The following is a 14,096-nucleotide window of genomic DNA, read 5'->3' on the forward strand; positions in this document are numbered from 1 at the left end:
ATAGTAGATTGTGCTTCATGGAACCACTGCCACTCCTTTGGTGGTGCTTCAGCAACCTAGCAATCAGTTGGAGGATAGATTGCTAGACTGAAACCCCATTTGCACACTCGTATCTGCAATCCAAGCTTACAGTATGGAAATCTCTGTTTGCATGCTAACACTGACTTATGGTGGAAACTACTTATGCTCCAATGGAAGCTGATTTATTGGCCCTTGGACACTGCGTCAAGGTTGGGTCTCCAAGTGCACTAATGGAACTGGCCATCACTTCTTCTTTGCTGGAAAGGATGAGCTCCAAGCTGTGCAACGAGCCCTGTGCCAAGTTGGTTTCTGACCCCACCATGGTTCTTGATTTTAAACACCTGTTTTACTTCAGACTCCCCAATGTTCTAAATAATTTTGTTGTGTATACCCATTAGCTGCCTTCTGTAGCTTGTCCCATCAAAGGCCTCTGCAGCAGACCTGTGTACAATCTTGCTTATCTATACTATCCATGCCCCTGTGCACTTGCACCTCGTATCTCGCCATATGCAGATCACACCTTTAAACTGTCCTCTTATGTTAGTTGTACTGTCAATATCTGAACTAGTGAAGTCAAGTGACTGTGTCCCCATCACTTTCTTGGTTTTCCTCCATTGCATTATCAGGTTGCATTTCTCAGATATCTGAAGGGACAATGCATACAGGTGCGGTGATGAGGAAAGTAAGGGGCAGTTGCACCATGTACAGCTTGTAAATTAGAAGAGATTGTGGGTCGAGGAGGAAGTGGAATTTGAGGAGAATTAAATATGAACGTGCCTTCAGTGGTCCCAGCTTTGCTGCTGCCCAAGGCCTCAGCAGTGGCATTTATAATAAAGGCATGCACCATTTGCTCCATGGGGTTAGGTCATTCACGTGGCCTGTTCCTCTGCGATTAGTCTTCGGTTGTGTGCCACCTGCAGGAGAGGAAAGTGTGTCAGTGAGGGTGGTGCAATCTGTTTTGGTGATGCAACTGGCATGGTAGAATAGCTGGCTGTTCGTGGAAGTTGTGAGATGCAGGTGCGAGTGTGCTGCATATTAGGTATGTGTGTTGATTGAAGTGAATAATGGGGATGTGGTGATTTGAGCGGTAACTAAAGCTAAGGGTGCGGTTTTGAAGATGCATTCACTGTACTTGATCATTCTTGTGAGGTCGTTGAACATTTTGCAGCCGTATTGGAGCGGGTGTCCAAGCATTGACCTCCCAGCTATAGCCGTTTGACATTCGTGAGCATGGGGGTCAGTTGCCGGAAAAACGCTTATGATAACTTGCATTGCCTATCAACTGCATTCCACAATTCTATGACCGCCTGTCTGACTGGGTGCAATATGAAGTCATGCATGAATCAAAGTCCCTTGAAAATACCAAAACCATTATTGTTGGCCTCAGTTATAAGCTCTGCTTCTGTCTCACTTATTGCACTTCCATTTGCTTAGATTTTGCAAAACTTTGCAACCTGAGCTGAGTTTCTCCAGGGCCCATGACCTGCCGATAAAACGGATGGAAGGCACTCTTTCCCAGGGTGGAGGACTCAGTCACCAGGGGGCGTAGGTTTAAGGTGCAAAGTTTAGAGGAGATATGCGAGGCAGGTTTTTTATGCAGGGGGTGGTGAGTGCCTGGAATGCATTGCCAGAGGAGGTTGTGGAAGCAGATACAGTAACAGCGTTCAAAGGGCATCTTGACAAATACATAGATAGGATGAGTATAGAGGGATACAGCAGAAGGAAGTGCTGAGGGTTTTGGCCAAGGTTGGCATGACCGGTACAGCCTTGGAGGGCCGAAGGGCCTGTTCCTCTGCTGTTTTGTCCTTTGTACACCCATCCAGTCCCCCCAATCTCTCTCCGCCCCCCCCAAGAAAATCTGACGGTAACCGGTTCCCTAAAAAAGATGAAGGGCTGCCACCTCGAGTAAAACCCTTCTGCCGATCCACACAAGGAATCTTTTCCAGGTGCAAAAGTTCCATCAGATCCCCCAACCAAGTCTTGTGCGGCACTGGGGGCCTCCATCCAAGTAGAACCCTACTCCGGGGTATTAGCAAGGCGAAAGCTAGGATATCTACCCTCATCCCTATCTGCAGCATCGGCAAGTTCTATACTCCAAAAATGACCACGGTTCTAGCCGAACGCCCCAAATCCCTGACATCGTTTCTGGGTCTCCTTTTTTGATACAAACAAGCTTGGGGCAAGACCAAACTATGTGCATATAATTCACCAGCCCCCAGAGCACTGCTGACACCTATCTTTCAACCCCAAGGAGAATCCACTCTTACACGCCCTAGTCAGATGCACCACCTTGAACTGAATAAGATTAACCACATGAGACCATAAGACATAGGAGCAGAATTAGGCCTCTTGGCCCATCGAGTCTGCTCTGCCATTCAATCATGGCTGATATTTTCTCATCCCCATTCTCCTGCCTTCTCCCCGTAACCCCTGATCCCCTTATTAATCAAGAACTTATCCATCTCTGTCTTAAAGACACTCCGTGATTTGGCCTCCACAGCCTTCTGCGGTAAAGAGTTCCACAGATTCACCACCCTCTGGCTGAAAAAATTCCTCCTCATCTCTGCTTTAAAGGATCGTCCCTTTAATCTGAGATGGTGTCCTCTGGTTTAGTTTTTCCTACAAGTGGAAATATCCTCTCCACATCCACTCTACCCAGGCCTCGCAGTATCTTGTACATTTCAATAAGATCCGCTCTCATCCTTCTGAACTCCAATGAGTACAGACCCAGAGACCTCAAACATAGAACATAGAACGATACAGCGCAGTACAGGCCCTTCGGCCCACGATGTTGCACCGAAACAAAAGCCATCTAACCTACACTATGCCATTATCATCCATATGTTTATCCAATAAACTTTTAAATGCCCTCAATGTTGGCGAGTTCACTACTGTAGCAGGTAGGGCATTCCACGGCCTCACTACTCTTTGCGTAAAGAACCTACCTCTGACCTCTGTCCTATATCTATTACCCCTCAGTTTAAAGCTATGTCCCCTCGTGCCAGCCATTTCCATCCGCGGGAGAAGGCTCTCACTGTCCACCCTATCTAACCCCCTGATCGTTTTGTATGCCTCTATTAAGTCTCCTCTTAACCTTCTTCTCTCCAACGAAAACAACCTCAAGTCCATCAGCCTTTCCTCATAAGATTTTCCCTCCATACCAGGCAACATCCTGGTAAATCTCCTCTGCACCCGCTCCAAAGCCTCCACGTCCTTCCTATAATGCGGTGACCAGAACTGTACGCAATACTCCAAATGCGGCCGTACCAGAGTTCTGTACAGCTGCAACATGACCTCCCGACTCCGGAACTCAATCCTTCTACCAATAAAGGCCAACACTCCATAGGCCTTCTTCACAACCCTATCAACCTGGGTGGCAACTTTCAGGGATCTATGTACATGGACACCTAGATCCCTCTGCTCATCCACACTTCCAAGAACTTTACCATTAGCCAAATATTCCGCATTCCTGTTATTCCTTCCAAAGTGAATCACCTCACACTTCTCTACATTAAACTCCATTTGCCCACCTCTCAGCCCAGCTCTGCAGCTTATCTATATCCCTCTGTAACCTGCTACATCCTTCCACACTATCGACAACACCACCGACTTTAGTATCGTCTGCAAATTTACTCACCCACCCTTCTGCGCCTTGAGTACTGAGGCTGTTGCAGCAATGCCGTCGTCATGGGGGATGCTGGTGTAGAGTGCCGAGACGTCCATTGTGACGAGGAATGTTCCTGGTTCAACTGGTCCATGGGTGCTGAGTTTCTGTAGGAAGTCCGTCGTGTCGCGACAGAAGCTGGGTGTACCTTGTACGATGGGTTTCAAGATGCCCTCGATGTAGCCAGAGAGGTTCTCACACAGGGTCCCATTGCCTGAAACGATAGGGCAGAATCGCCGAGCAGAACCTTATAGCCAAGTTCCGCACACGTGAGTGCGGCCTCAACCGGGACCTGGGATTCATGTCGCATTACATTCATCCCCCACCATCTGGCCTGCGAAATCCTACCAACTGTCCTGGCTTGGTACAATTCACACCTCTTTAACCTGGGGTTACCCCATCTCTGGATCTGTAAAGATTTAATCACCTGCTAATGCTCGCATTCCAAGCATTGTTTGGCATCTTTGAATTTGTCTATATATGTGTTTCTGGAACAGACCTCTTCATTCACCTGAGGAAGGAGCAGCGCTCCGAAAGCTAGTGACATCGAAACAAACCTGTTGGACTTTAACCTGGTGTTGTAAGACTTCGTACCATCTTCACATAGGCCTCCTTCTTCCTCTTAACAAGAGATTCCACTTCTTTGGTAAACCACGGTTCCCTCGCTCGACGCCTTCCTCCCTGCCTGACCGGTACATACTTATCAAGAACACGCAGTAGCTGATCCTTGAACAAGCTCCACTTATCCAGTGTGCCCAACACTTGCAGCCTACTTCTCCACCTTATCCCCCCCAAGTCACGTCTAATGGCATCATAATTGCCCTTCCCCCAGCTATAACTCTTGCCCTGCGGTGTATACTTATCCCTTTCCATCATTAACGTAAACGTCACCGAATTGTGGTCACTGTCCCCAAAGTGCTCTCCTACCTCCAAATCCAACACCTGGCCTGGTTCATTACCCAAAACCAAATCCAACGTGGCCTCGCCTCTTGTTGGCCTGTCAACATATTGTGTCAGGAAACCCTCCTGCACACACTGTACAAAAAACGACCCATCTAATGTACTCGAACTATATCTTTTCCAGTCAATATTTGGAAAGTTAAAGTCTCCCATAATAACTACCCTGTTACTTTCGCTCTTATCAAGGATCATCCTCGCCATCCTTTCCTCTACATCCCTAGAACTATTTGGAGGCCTATAGAAGACTCCCAACAGGGTGACCTCTCCTTTCATGTTTCTAACCTCAGCCCATACTACCTCGGAAGATGAGTCCCCATCTAGCATCCTCTCCGCCACCGTAATACTGCTCTTGACTAGCAGCGCCACACCTCCCCCTCTTTTGCCTCCTTCTCTGAGCTTACTAAAACACCTAAACCCCGGAACCTGCGACATCCATTCCTGTCCCTGCTCTATCCATGTCTATGGATACGTTCCTCATACGACAAGTTCTTCATTCCAGGGATCATTCTTGTGAACCTCCTCTGGACTCTTTCCAACTCCAGCACGTCCTTCCTTAGATATGGGGCCCAAAACTGCTCACAATTCTCCAAACGGTGTCTGACCAGAGTCTTATACAGCCTCAGACGTACATCCCTGGTCTTGTATTCTAGCCCTCTTGACATGAATGCTAACATTGCATTTGCCTTCTTAACTGCCGACTGAACCTGCACATTAACCTTAAGAGAATCGTGAACAAGGACTCACAAGTCCCTTTGTACTTCTGCTTTCCAAAGCATTTCCCCATTGAGAAAATAGTCTATGCCAAGATTCCTCCTTCCAAAGTGCATAACCTCACACTTTTCCACATTGTATTTCATTTGCCACTTCATTGCCCACTCTCCTAGCTTGTCCAAGTCCTTCTGCAGCCCCCTTGCTTCCTCAGTACTACCCGTCCCTCTACAGATCTTTGTATCATCTGCAAACTTAGCAACAGTGTCTTCAGTACCTTCTTCCAGATCATTAATGTATATTGTAAAAACGTTGTGGTCACACCACTAGGCTGCCATCCTGAAAAGACCCCTTTATCCCCACTGTTTGCCATCTGCCAGTCAGCCAATCCTCTATCCATGCCAGGATCTTACCCTTAATAACTATTAACTTATTTAGCTTTTAACTTATTTAACAGTATCCTATGCGGCACCTTGTCAAAGGCCTTCTGGAAATCTAAATAAATCACGTCCACTGATTCTCATTTGTCTAACTTGCTTGTTACCTCCTCAAAGAACTCTTAACAGATTTGTTAGACACAACCTCCCTTTGACAAAGCCGTGCTGACTCAGTCCTATTACCATGCACTTCCAAGTGCTTCGCGATCTCATCTTTAATAACAGACTCTACAATCTTACCAATGACCAAAGGCAGGCTAACCGGCCTATAATTTCCCATCTTCTGCCTCCCTCCCTTCTTAAACAGTTACATTAGCCACCTTCCAGTCCTCTGGGACCCTTCCTGCCTCCAGTGATTCCTGAAAGAGCATCACTAATGCCTCCACAATTTCCTCCGCTATCTCTTTTAGGACCCTGGGGTGTAGTCCATCCGGTCCAGGTGACTTATTCATCTTCAGACCTTTCAGTTTCCCCAGAACCTTCTCCTTGGTAATAGTCACTGCACTCTCACCTCTGTTGTGCGGAGATTTGCACGATCGGGAGCGCCGCGACGGACGGCTTCGCGACCGTCCTGACACCCACCCGTGACCCACCCGCGGGTCGCGCCGCCGAGTTTGACAATGCCTGCCCTAAAAAATCTAAGCCAGACAGCACAAACCTATGGTACCTCAGATTGAAGCCAACAGCAACATGGAGCCCAGTTTAAAATGCTGCCTAACTGATTCCAAATCTTCAAAGTGGCTATCACCACCGGGCTCGAAGAGACCATGGCAGGTGAAAAAGGGAGTGGTGCTGTAACCAGGGCACTCAGAAGACCCTATGCACAAAACCTCTTCCATCCGCCCCCATATGGAGTGCGGATCCCTGAACCACCCGCCCACCGTATCAACATTTCCCACCCAGTCTTGTCAACTTTCTTAGCTTTCACCCATCTTACTGTCTTGGGTCATTCAGCTTCCTTTTATTTCTGAAACGTATCTAATATGCTAAAGATCAAATTCTGCCAAAAGACGTAAACATATAATCAGTGAATGGGCTTGAGGAGATATAGACTCTGAAAGTAAATCTTGAGCAATTTAAATATCTAAAACCCTTGTAATTTTCAGTTATTACAATGCCCATATTGCACTACATTTTAACACCTATTGTGAGTATTATCTGCGAATGTGCTGCACGTTCTTTTTTTAAATAAATTTAGATTACCCAATTCATTTTTTTTTCCAATTAAGGGGCAATTTAGCATAGCCAATCCACCTACCCTGCACATCTTTGGGTTGTGGGGGCAAAACCCATGCAAACACGGGGAGAATGTACAAACTCCACACAGACAGTGACCCAGAGCCGGGATCGAACCTGGGACCTCGGCGTCCTGAGGCAGCAGTGCTAACCACTGTGCCACCGTGCTGCCCTTGCTGTACGTTCTTGACATAGATTATTTATATAAGATGATTAATTGAGCTGTGACAGGATTTATTGAGAAGTAACATTAGGGAATTGTCAGGAATTTAATTACTGAAGCTTTGTCAAATAAATAAAAGATTTAAATATAAATGCTAAAAATATGAAATAGAATTAGCCTATTGAGAAGCTTGTTGCATACTTTTTTCAGTGTTAAAATTACATGCCTATTTTCTGAAAATAAGCTATTTGGGCAACATAATGAGATCTGTATCTAGGCTCAAGGTATAGGAGACAAATAACAACACTGCCTCTGATTTAAGACACTCGCAGCTCTATTTTGCAATGTCTAATTTGTAACAGCAGCCTAGCTCAGAACAGCAACAGGTGGGATCTATTTTCTCTACACAAGGGGCTCCAACTCTATAAACAACACCTATCATGCTGTCCTTACTTATGGTTTTTGTGTCATAATTTTCAGTTGAAATAAATTTGAAAATCAATGTTGTGAATAATGAAAAGCATCAATATTTTAAAACTCAATTTAGGAACTTCCCATGACTGGCGGCTTCGCTGTGATGCTGTGGACGTGTACTATGCCTTGTTTGGCCTCAGCAGACCTTCTTGCCTTCCTCTGCCAGAGCTAGGTCTTGTCCTCAACCTAAAGGAAAAGAAGACAGTGCTAAATCCTATTATTATCCCTGAGGCGGGAGCATGTGGACAAGAAACTGTAGGCAATGCAAGTGTACATGGATTAATCTCTGGCTTCCAGATTAATGTAAGCAAATAATGATATTTTCTAGCAATTTTGATGTGTTTTAATTATTTCATGGGCGGTGGGAATCCCTGACAAGGCCAGCATTTGTGCCATCTCTGATTGCCCTTGAAATGAATAGCTTGCTAGTCAATTTCAGAGGATCTTTAAGAGTCAATCACATTATGGGTCTGGAGTCACCAAAAGCACAGACCAGGTAAGGGCAAGCAGATTATTTTCCCTCAAGGTTATTGAACAATAGTTGATTATAGATGCCATGGTCATGGCTTTCTATTCCAGATTTAGTAAATTAATTTAAATTCCACCAGATTCCGTGGTCGGATTTGAACCAAGATCTCTGGGGCATTGGCCAGGACCTCTGGATTGGTAGTCCACTAGGCCACTATCTCCCATAATGCAATTTGTACAAGTCGTATTCACTCAATATCCCTGTACTCCCCAAACCGTATAGGCCCACATTCCAATGTTGCTATACATATGAAATTCTCACCCTTGTGTTCAAATCCCTCCCTCTCTCTGTAAACTCTTCCAGCCCTATGACCCTCAAATCATTGCCTTCATCCAAATTCTGATCTGCAACCATACCTCCAGTCACGTAAATTTGCTAAGTTCTAAATTTCCCTTAATCTCTCTCCTTTTAATATGTTTGTGAAATCTTCCTCCCTTTGACCAAGCTTTTATCCTGATATCTATAGGCTCAATGTTAAATTTTGTTTGATAACGATCCTGTTAGCCGGCTTCGTACATTCTGCTGCGTTCAAAATCCTATATTTATGCAATTATTGATGTATATACTTTTAAACCTGATCAAAAATAGGTAAGCTTCCTGCATTAATACCTCAATTCCATTATCAGCTATCACCAGGCACAGTATAGTATTTTCACCTATTTCATTTTCATTCACCTCCATAACTCCTGGAAAAGAAAATTTATTTTTAGATGTTTCATTCAGAATTTTGAGAATTTAGGAAACCCCCAAAGATGTTGGAAAGCCATTATTCAGCGACTCTGATCTATAAATTCAAGCAATTTTGGTTGGATACTGAGCTAGGTAAAACATTGATAATATATTAAATGTATGTTTCAAGTACTAATGTGGCTCGCCCACGAAATCAAAATCTTACCAACCAGTGAAAGATGTTTAAATATCGAAGAGGCTATAATTGCAGTAGTTGGCATTTTATTCAACATTTGCTCTGGTAAGTTTGAGGAGATGATCATTCTACAGATAAGTTCAAATGATCCAGGAGCAGAAGTAGGCCATTTGTCCCATCGAGAATGCTCCGCCATTCTAACATGGCTGATATGTCCCTCATCTGTCACCTACAATGCTACAGACCAAGAGCTGGATTGCAATATCAGCCAGAGCATCTCCTCCCTCGAATACATGACCTAGGAACGGGAGTAGGCAATTTAGCCTCCCGAGCCTAAACACCTTCAATGTGATTATGGCTGATTCCATCCTGGCCTCAACTCCACCGTCCTGCCCATTCTCCAGAACCCTTCAACCCATTACCAATTCGAAATCTGTCTAACTCCTCCTTAAATTTACTCACTGTCCCTGCATCCACCTCACTTTGGAGTAGCAAATTCCACAGATTCACAACCCTTTGGGAGAAGTAATTTCTCCTCAAATCTGTTTTAAATTTGCTACCTCATATTCTAAGATTATGGCATCTCGTTTTAGAATGCCCCACAAGAGGAAACATCTGCTCCACATTTACTTTATCCATACCTTTTAGCATCTTGTATATCTCGATTTGATCTCCTCTCATTCTTCTAAACTCGAGAGAGTATAGGCCTAAACTGTTCAATGTTTCCTCATACTACAAACCCCTCATCTCTGAAATCAATCCAGTAATCCTCCTCTGAACTGCCTCCAAAGCATCTTTCCTCAAATAAGGGGACCAAAACTGTCCATAATACTCCAGGTGTGGTCTTACCAATGCCTTGTATAGTTGCAACAACACTTCTTTACCTTTATACTCAATTCCTTTAGCTATAATTCACAACATTCCATTTACTCTCCTTATTACCTGCTGCACCTGCATGCTTCTTTTCTGTGACTCATGCACCAAGACACCCAGATCCCTCTGCATTGGAACACCCTGAAGTCTCTCCCCATTTAGATAATAAGTTGCCTTTCTATTTTTTCGACCAAAATGCATGACCTCACACTTATACACGTTAAACTCTCTCTGCCATATTTTGGCCCATTCTCCTAATCCATCTATATCAATTTGTAAGGTTCTTATTTCTTCATTGCAACTTACTGTCCCACCTATTTTAGTGTCATCTGCGAATTGGGCTATAGAACCTTCTATCCCTGTATCCAAGTCATCAGTATAGATTGTAAATAGCTGGGACCCAAGGACCGAACGCCTTGGCACCCCACTAGTTACATCTTGCCATCCAGAAAAAGACCCATTTATCCAGACTGTCTGTCTCCTGTCTGTCAGCCAGTCTTCTCTCCAAGCTAATAAGATGGATACAGATAATAGAGGTCTGTTAAAAACAGTTCAATTGTTCTATTGATTTTTTTTAAGTGAGTGGGAATAGTGGTAATCTATGTGATTAAGTTGGTTTTGCTGTGAGAAAAGCACACAGAAGCTCAAGGCTTTGAACAAAATTATTTTTAAAATGTGGATTTACCCTTAAATCTTATTAGTTAAGGAAATATTGCACTCAGCGTGATCAGCTCTCACTTCCTGAACAAATGAATTCCAAAGTAGGGGCGAAGCAAAAAGTCTTTAACTTAATTGGTCATGAGGTGCTTTGGGACATAGAGGTGTGAAAGATGCTGCTTGTGTTCTTCCTTTGTTACCATATATTATAAAGTGGTAAGGAGATTCATTGTTTCTGTTTTTCTTGGATATCAGCCTTTGGCTTAGTAGAGCACTCCACCTCCAAATCTACTTTACTCCAGAGACTTGAGCACATATCTAGGCTGATACTTCAGTGCAGTACTGAAGTGGGGTATTGTCTGATGTGCCCACTTAAGTGAATGTAAAAGATCCCTTAACAATGTGTATCCATCAACCCCATGACTTAAAAGCAGATTAGCTGGTCATTTATCACATTTTACATTGTGGACCGTTGCGATGTGCAGAGTGACTGGTTTGTTTCCCTTCATTGTAGAAATGAATAACTGGAGAAGTACTTTATTGGCAGTTGAGAAGAATTTGAGACCAAGGAAGGTACTTTATAAATACAAGTTTATTTTCCTTTCCCAGGAAGAGGAGCATCCTGCCAAGGACTCGGTGTCTGTTGGATCGGGAGTTCAGGGCATAAAGAGAAAAGCTGAGACTCCACTTGGTTCCCCACTGGAACCTGGGCAAGTTCTGGAGAAGGACGAAGATAACAAGGTTAAACTTAAAATCAAAGTAAGGAGTTCTTTAAATTGATTGCAAATGCATTTTCTGGAAAATAGAGCAATACTTCATTTAATTGAAATAAGAACAAATTGCTGAAAACAACCCGGCAGGTAAGACTGTGGAGAGAGGAACAGAGTCAACCTTTCAAATTGATGAGTTTCCATCAAAACTGGGAGGAGTTAGAGATGAACAACTTTTTTAAAGTACAGAAAAGGACAAGAGAGAGGTCTGTGTTAGGGTGGAGAGCAAAAACAATTGATAAAATCTCAACTGATGCAAGGCGCCAAGAGGAAATGATGAGACAGGTTTGGGTTCAGAGGAGGTGTAAATAGTTAGGTCAGAATAGCAAATGGGGCAGGAAGAATCTGACTGAGAAGCTGCCCATGGATCAGGGTGTGGTGGTGGAAAGGCAGGTGGACAGAGGATTTGGGGAGCACATTATCAGCTCTTCACTGATTGGAGATTCCCACCCCCAGTGCTAGCTCACACCTCTTAAACTCCTCGTGGCTTTGGGTAACCATTTTCTATTATCACCGTTTGCTGTCCAAGGGTAAAAAGAAGTAGTGGTTAATTGTAAATTGCAGAAAGACTGTAAAAGGCCTCGTAGAAAGATGAGACCTAGAACTTCCCTTGAGCTTCATTGGAATAGTATAGGAGTCGAAGGATAGATGTCAGTGGAATGAAGAATTAAAATGGCAAGTGACCAGAAACACAGGATCTCACTTGCGGACTGAATGGGTGATTGCTTTACTGAATTCGTTCATCGGCATTTGACCTTCCACAATGTAGGGGAGAACACATTGTGAGCAGTGAATATAGTACAATAAGCTGGAGGAAGTACACTTTGTATTAGGCTTTGTAGATGGTGGGAAGGGAGCAGACATTGTTGTTTAGGTTGGTGTCAGGAGGAATGAAGGTTGTGTAGGTAATGCAAGAGTTGGGCAGTGTTTCATGGAAGGAATAGTCAGTTAAGAATGCTGCTTTAAATCCTGTTTGCAGCTTTTTTCCACGCCTAGCTGTGTGTCATCAGCAAACTTGGATACACCATACTTGGTCCCCTCATCTAGGTAATTGATGTGACATGTAAATAGCTTGAGGATCAGGCACTGACCCTACTTGTTCCAGCCTCGCAACCTGAAAGCATTGCATTTATTCCAACGCTTTTCTGTCCATTAACAAATCCTCAGCCAAATTTTAACATATCACCTCAAATTCCATGATCTCTTGCAATAACCTCTTATGTGACACCTGACCAAATGCTTTTGAATGTCCTGATATACTATAGTTACTGGTTTCCCCTTGTCTATCCCTCAAAAAGCTTACAATAGTTTGTTAATGGGTAATTTTCCTTACATAAAACTGTGTAGATATTGCTTAATTATGTTATTTTTCTAGATGCCTTGCCCCTAATAATAGATTCTAGCATTTTTCCTATTACTGATATCAGGCTAATTGACCTATGGGAAGGAACAAGTCAGCGAAGGCAAGACTGGGGTGAAACTTAACTTGTCAACTTAATGAGAGAGCTCTGGCTGGTAAAAGAAGGGAAAATCCCTAGATATTCTATATCAATGGGAGGATGATAACCAGGGAAAGAGGTGAGTCCATTATGGACCAAGGGGGCAATCTTTGGGTGGAGCCAGAGGACATTGGTAGGGTATTGAACAAATACTTCCCATCCATCTTCACCCAGGAGAATGAGATTGTAGGTATGGAACTCTGGGAGACTGTGAGGTTCTAGAGCAAATTGACATGGGAGTGGCAATGTACTGGAGGTGTTGGCAGGCTTAAAAGTGGATAGATCATCAGGTCCGGATGAATTGTGTTCCAGACTGCTGTGGAAGGCGAGGTAAGAGATTACAGGGATTCTGACCCAAATTTTTGATTCCTCTGGCCTGGGAGAGGTGCCAGAGAACTGGAGAACAACTAATGTGGTTCCACTATTTGTAGAGATAAGCCAGGGAACTAGTGAGTCTCAGAGGTAGGGAAACTATTGAAGAAAATTCTGAAGGAGAGAATCTATCTCTCCTTGGAGAGGCAAGGTTTGATCAGGGATAATCAGCATGGTTTTGTCAGGGGGAGGTCATGCCTAACAAATTTGATCAAATTTTTTGAGCATTTTTTTTTTTTTTTTGCACTGAGTGCTGAATTTGGTGCATTTTGAGTGCTATCGTAAGAGTTTGGTGACCGAGGGAGTTAGGTGAGGAGGGAGTAAGGTGCTCCTTTCATTTTGTTTCCGACATTTCCGCAAAGAGTGAGAAGAGAGCCAGGGGTTTACAGAAAGTGTAGCTGACTGGGAGCAGAGTCGGAGGGTGGAAATCTAGTTAGTCCACAGGGCAGCTATAGTCTGTCAGGTCAGAGGGGATGGAGGCTAGGCCAGTTGCATGCTCCTCCTGTAGGATGTGGGTGGTGAGGGATACCACCGGTGTCCCCGCTGACTATACCTGCGGGAAGTGCACCCAACTTCAGCTCCTCAAAGACCGTGTTAGGGAACTGGAGCTGAAGATGGATGAACTTCGGATCATCCGGGAGGCAGAGGGGGTGATTGAGAAGAGTTACAGGGAGGTAACCACACCCAAGGTACAGGACAAGAATAGCTGGGTTACAGTCAGGGGGTAAAAAACAAACAGGCAGACAGTGCAGGGATCCCTCGTGGCCGTTCCCCTTCAAAACAAGTATACCGTTTTGGATGCTTTTGGGGGGGATGACCTACCGGGGGAAGGCCCTAGCGGCCAGGTCTCTGGCACTGAGTCTGGCTC

At 44.3% G+C, this 14,096-nt stretch overlaps 1 protein-coding gene across 2 annotated transcripts in view; it reads left to right on the forward strand.

Annotated features, from left to right (window-relative positions):
* The window catches only part of taf2 (TAF2 RNA polymerase II, TATA box binding protein (TBP)-associated factor), a 298,552-nt gene that overhangs the window by 275,796 nt on the left and 8,660 nt on the right, over positions 1–14,096 (forward strand). For both annotated transcript variants that reach the window (XM_072467396.1, XM_072467397.1), the window contains exons 23-24: positions 7,737–7,966; positions 11,197–11,346. In XM_072467396.1, coding sequence (XP_072323497.1) covers positions 7,737–7,966; positions 11,197–11,346 — 380 coding nt within the window. The remainder of the gene's footprint in view (positions 1–7,736; positions 7,967–11,196; positions 11,347–14,096) is intronic.

Source organism: Scyliorhinus torazame, chromosome 11, assembly GCF_047496885.1.
Source record: "Scyliorhinus torazame isolate Kashiwa2021f chromosome 11, sScyTor2.1, whole genome shotgun sequence".
In the NCBI taxonomy this organism is placed as follows: Eukaryota; Metazoa; Chordata; class Chondrichthyes; order Carcharhiniformes; family Scyliorhinidae; genus Scyliorhinus; species Scyliorhinus torazame.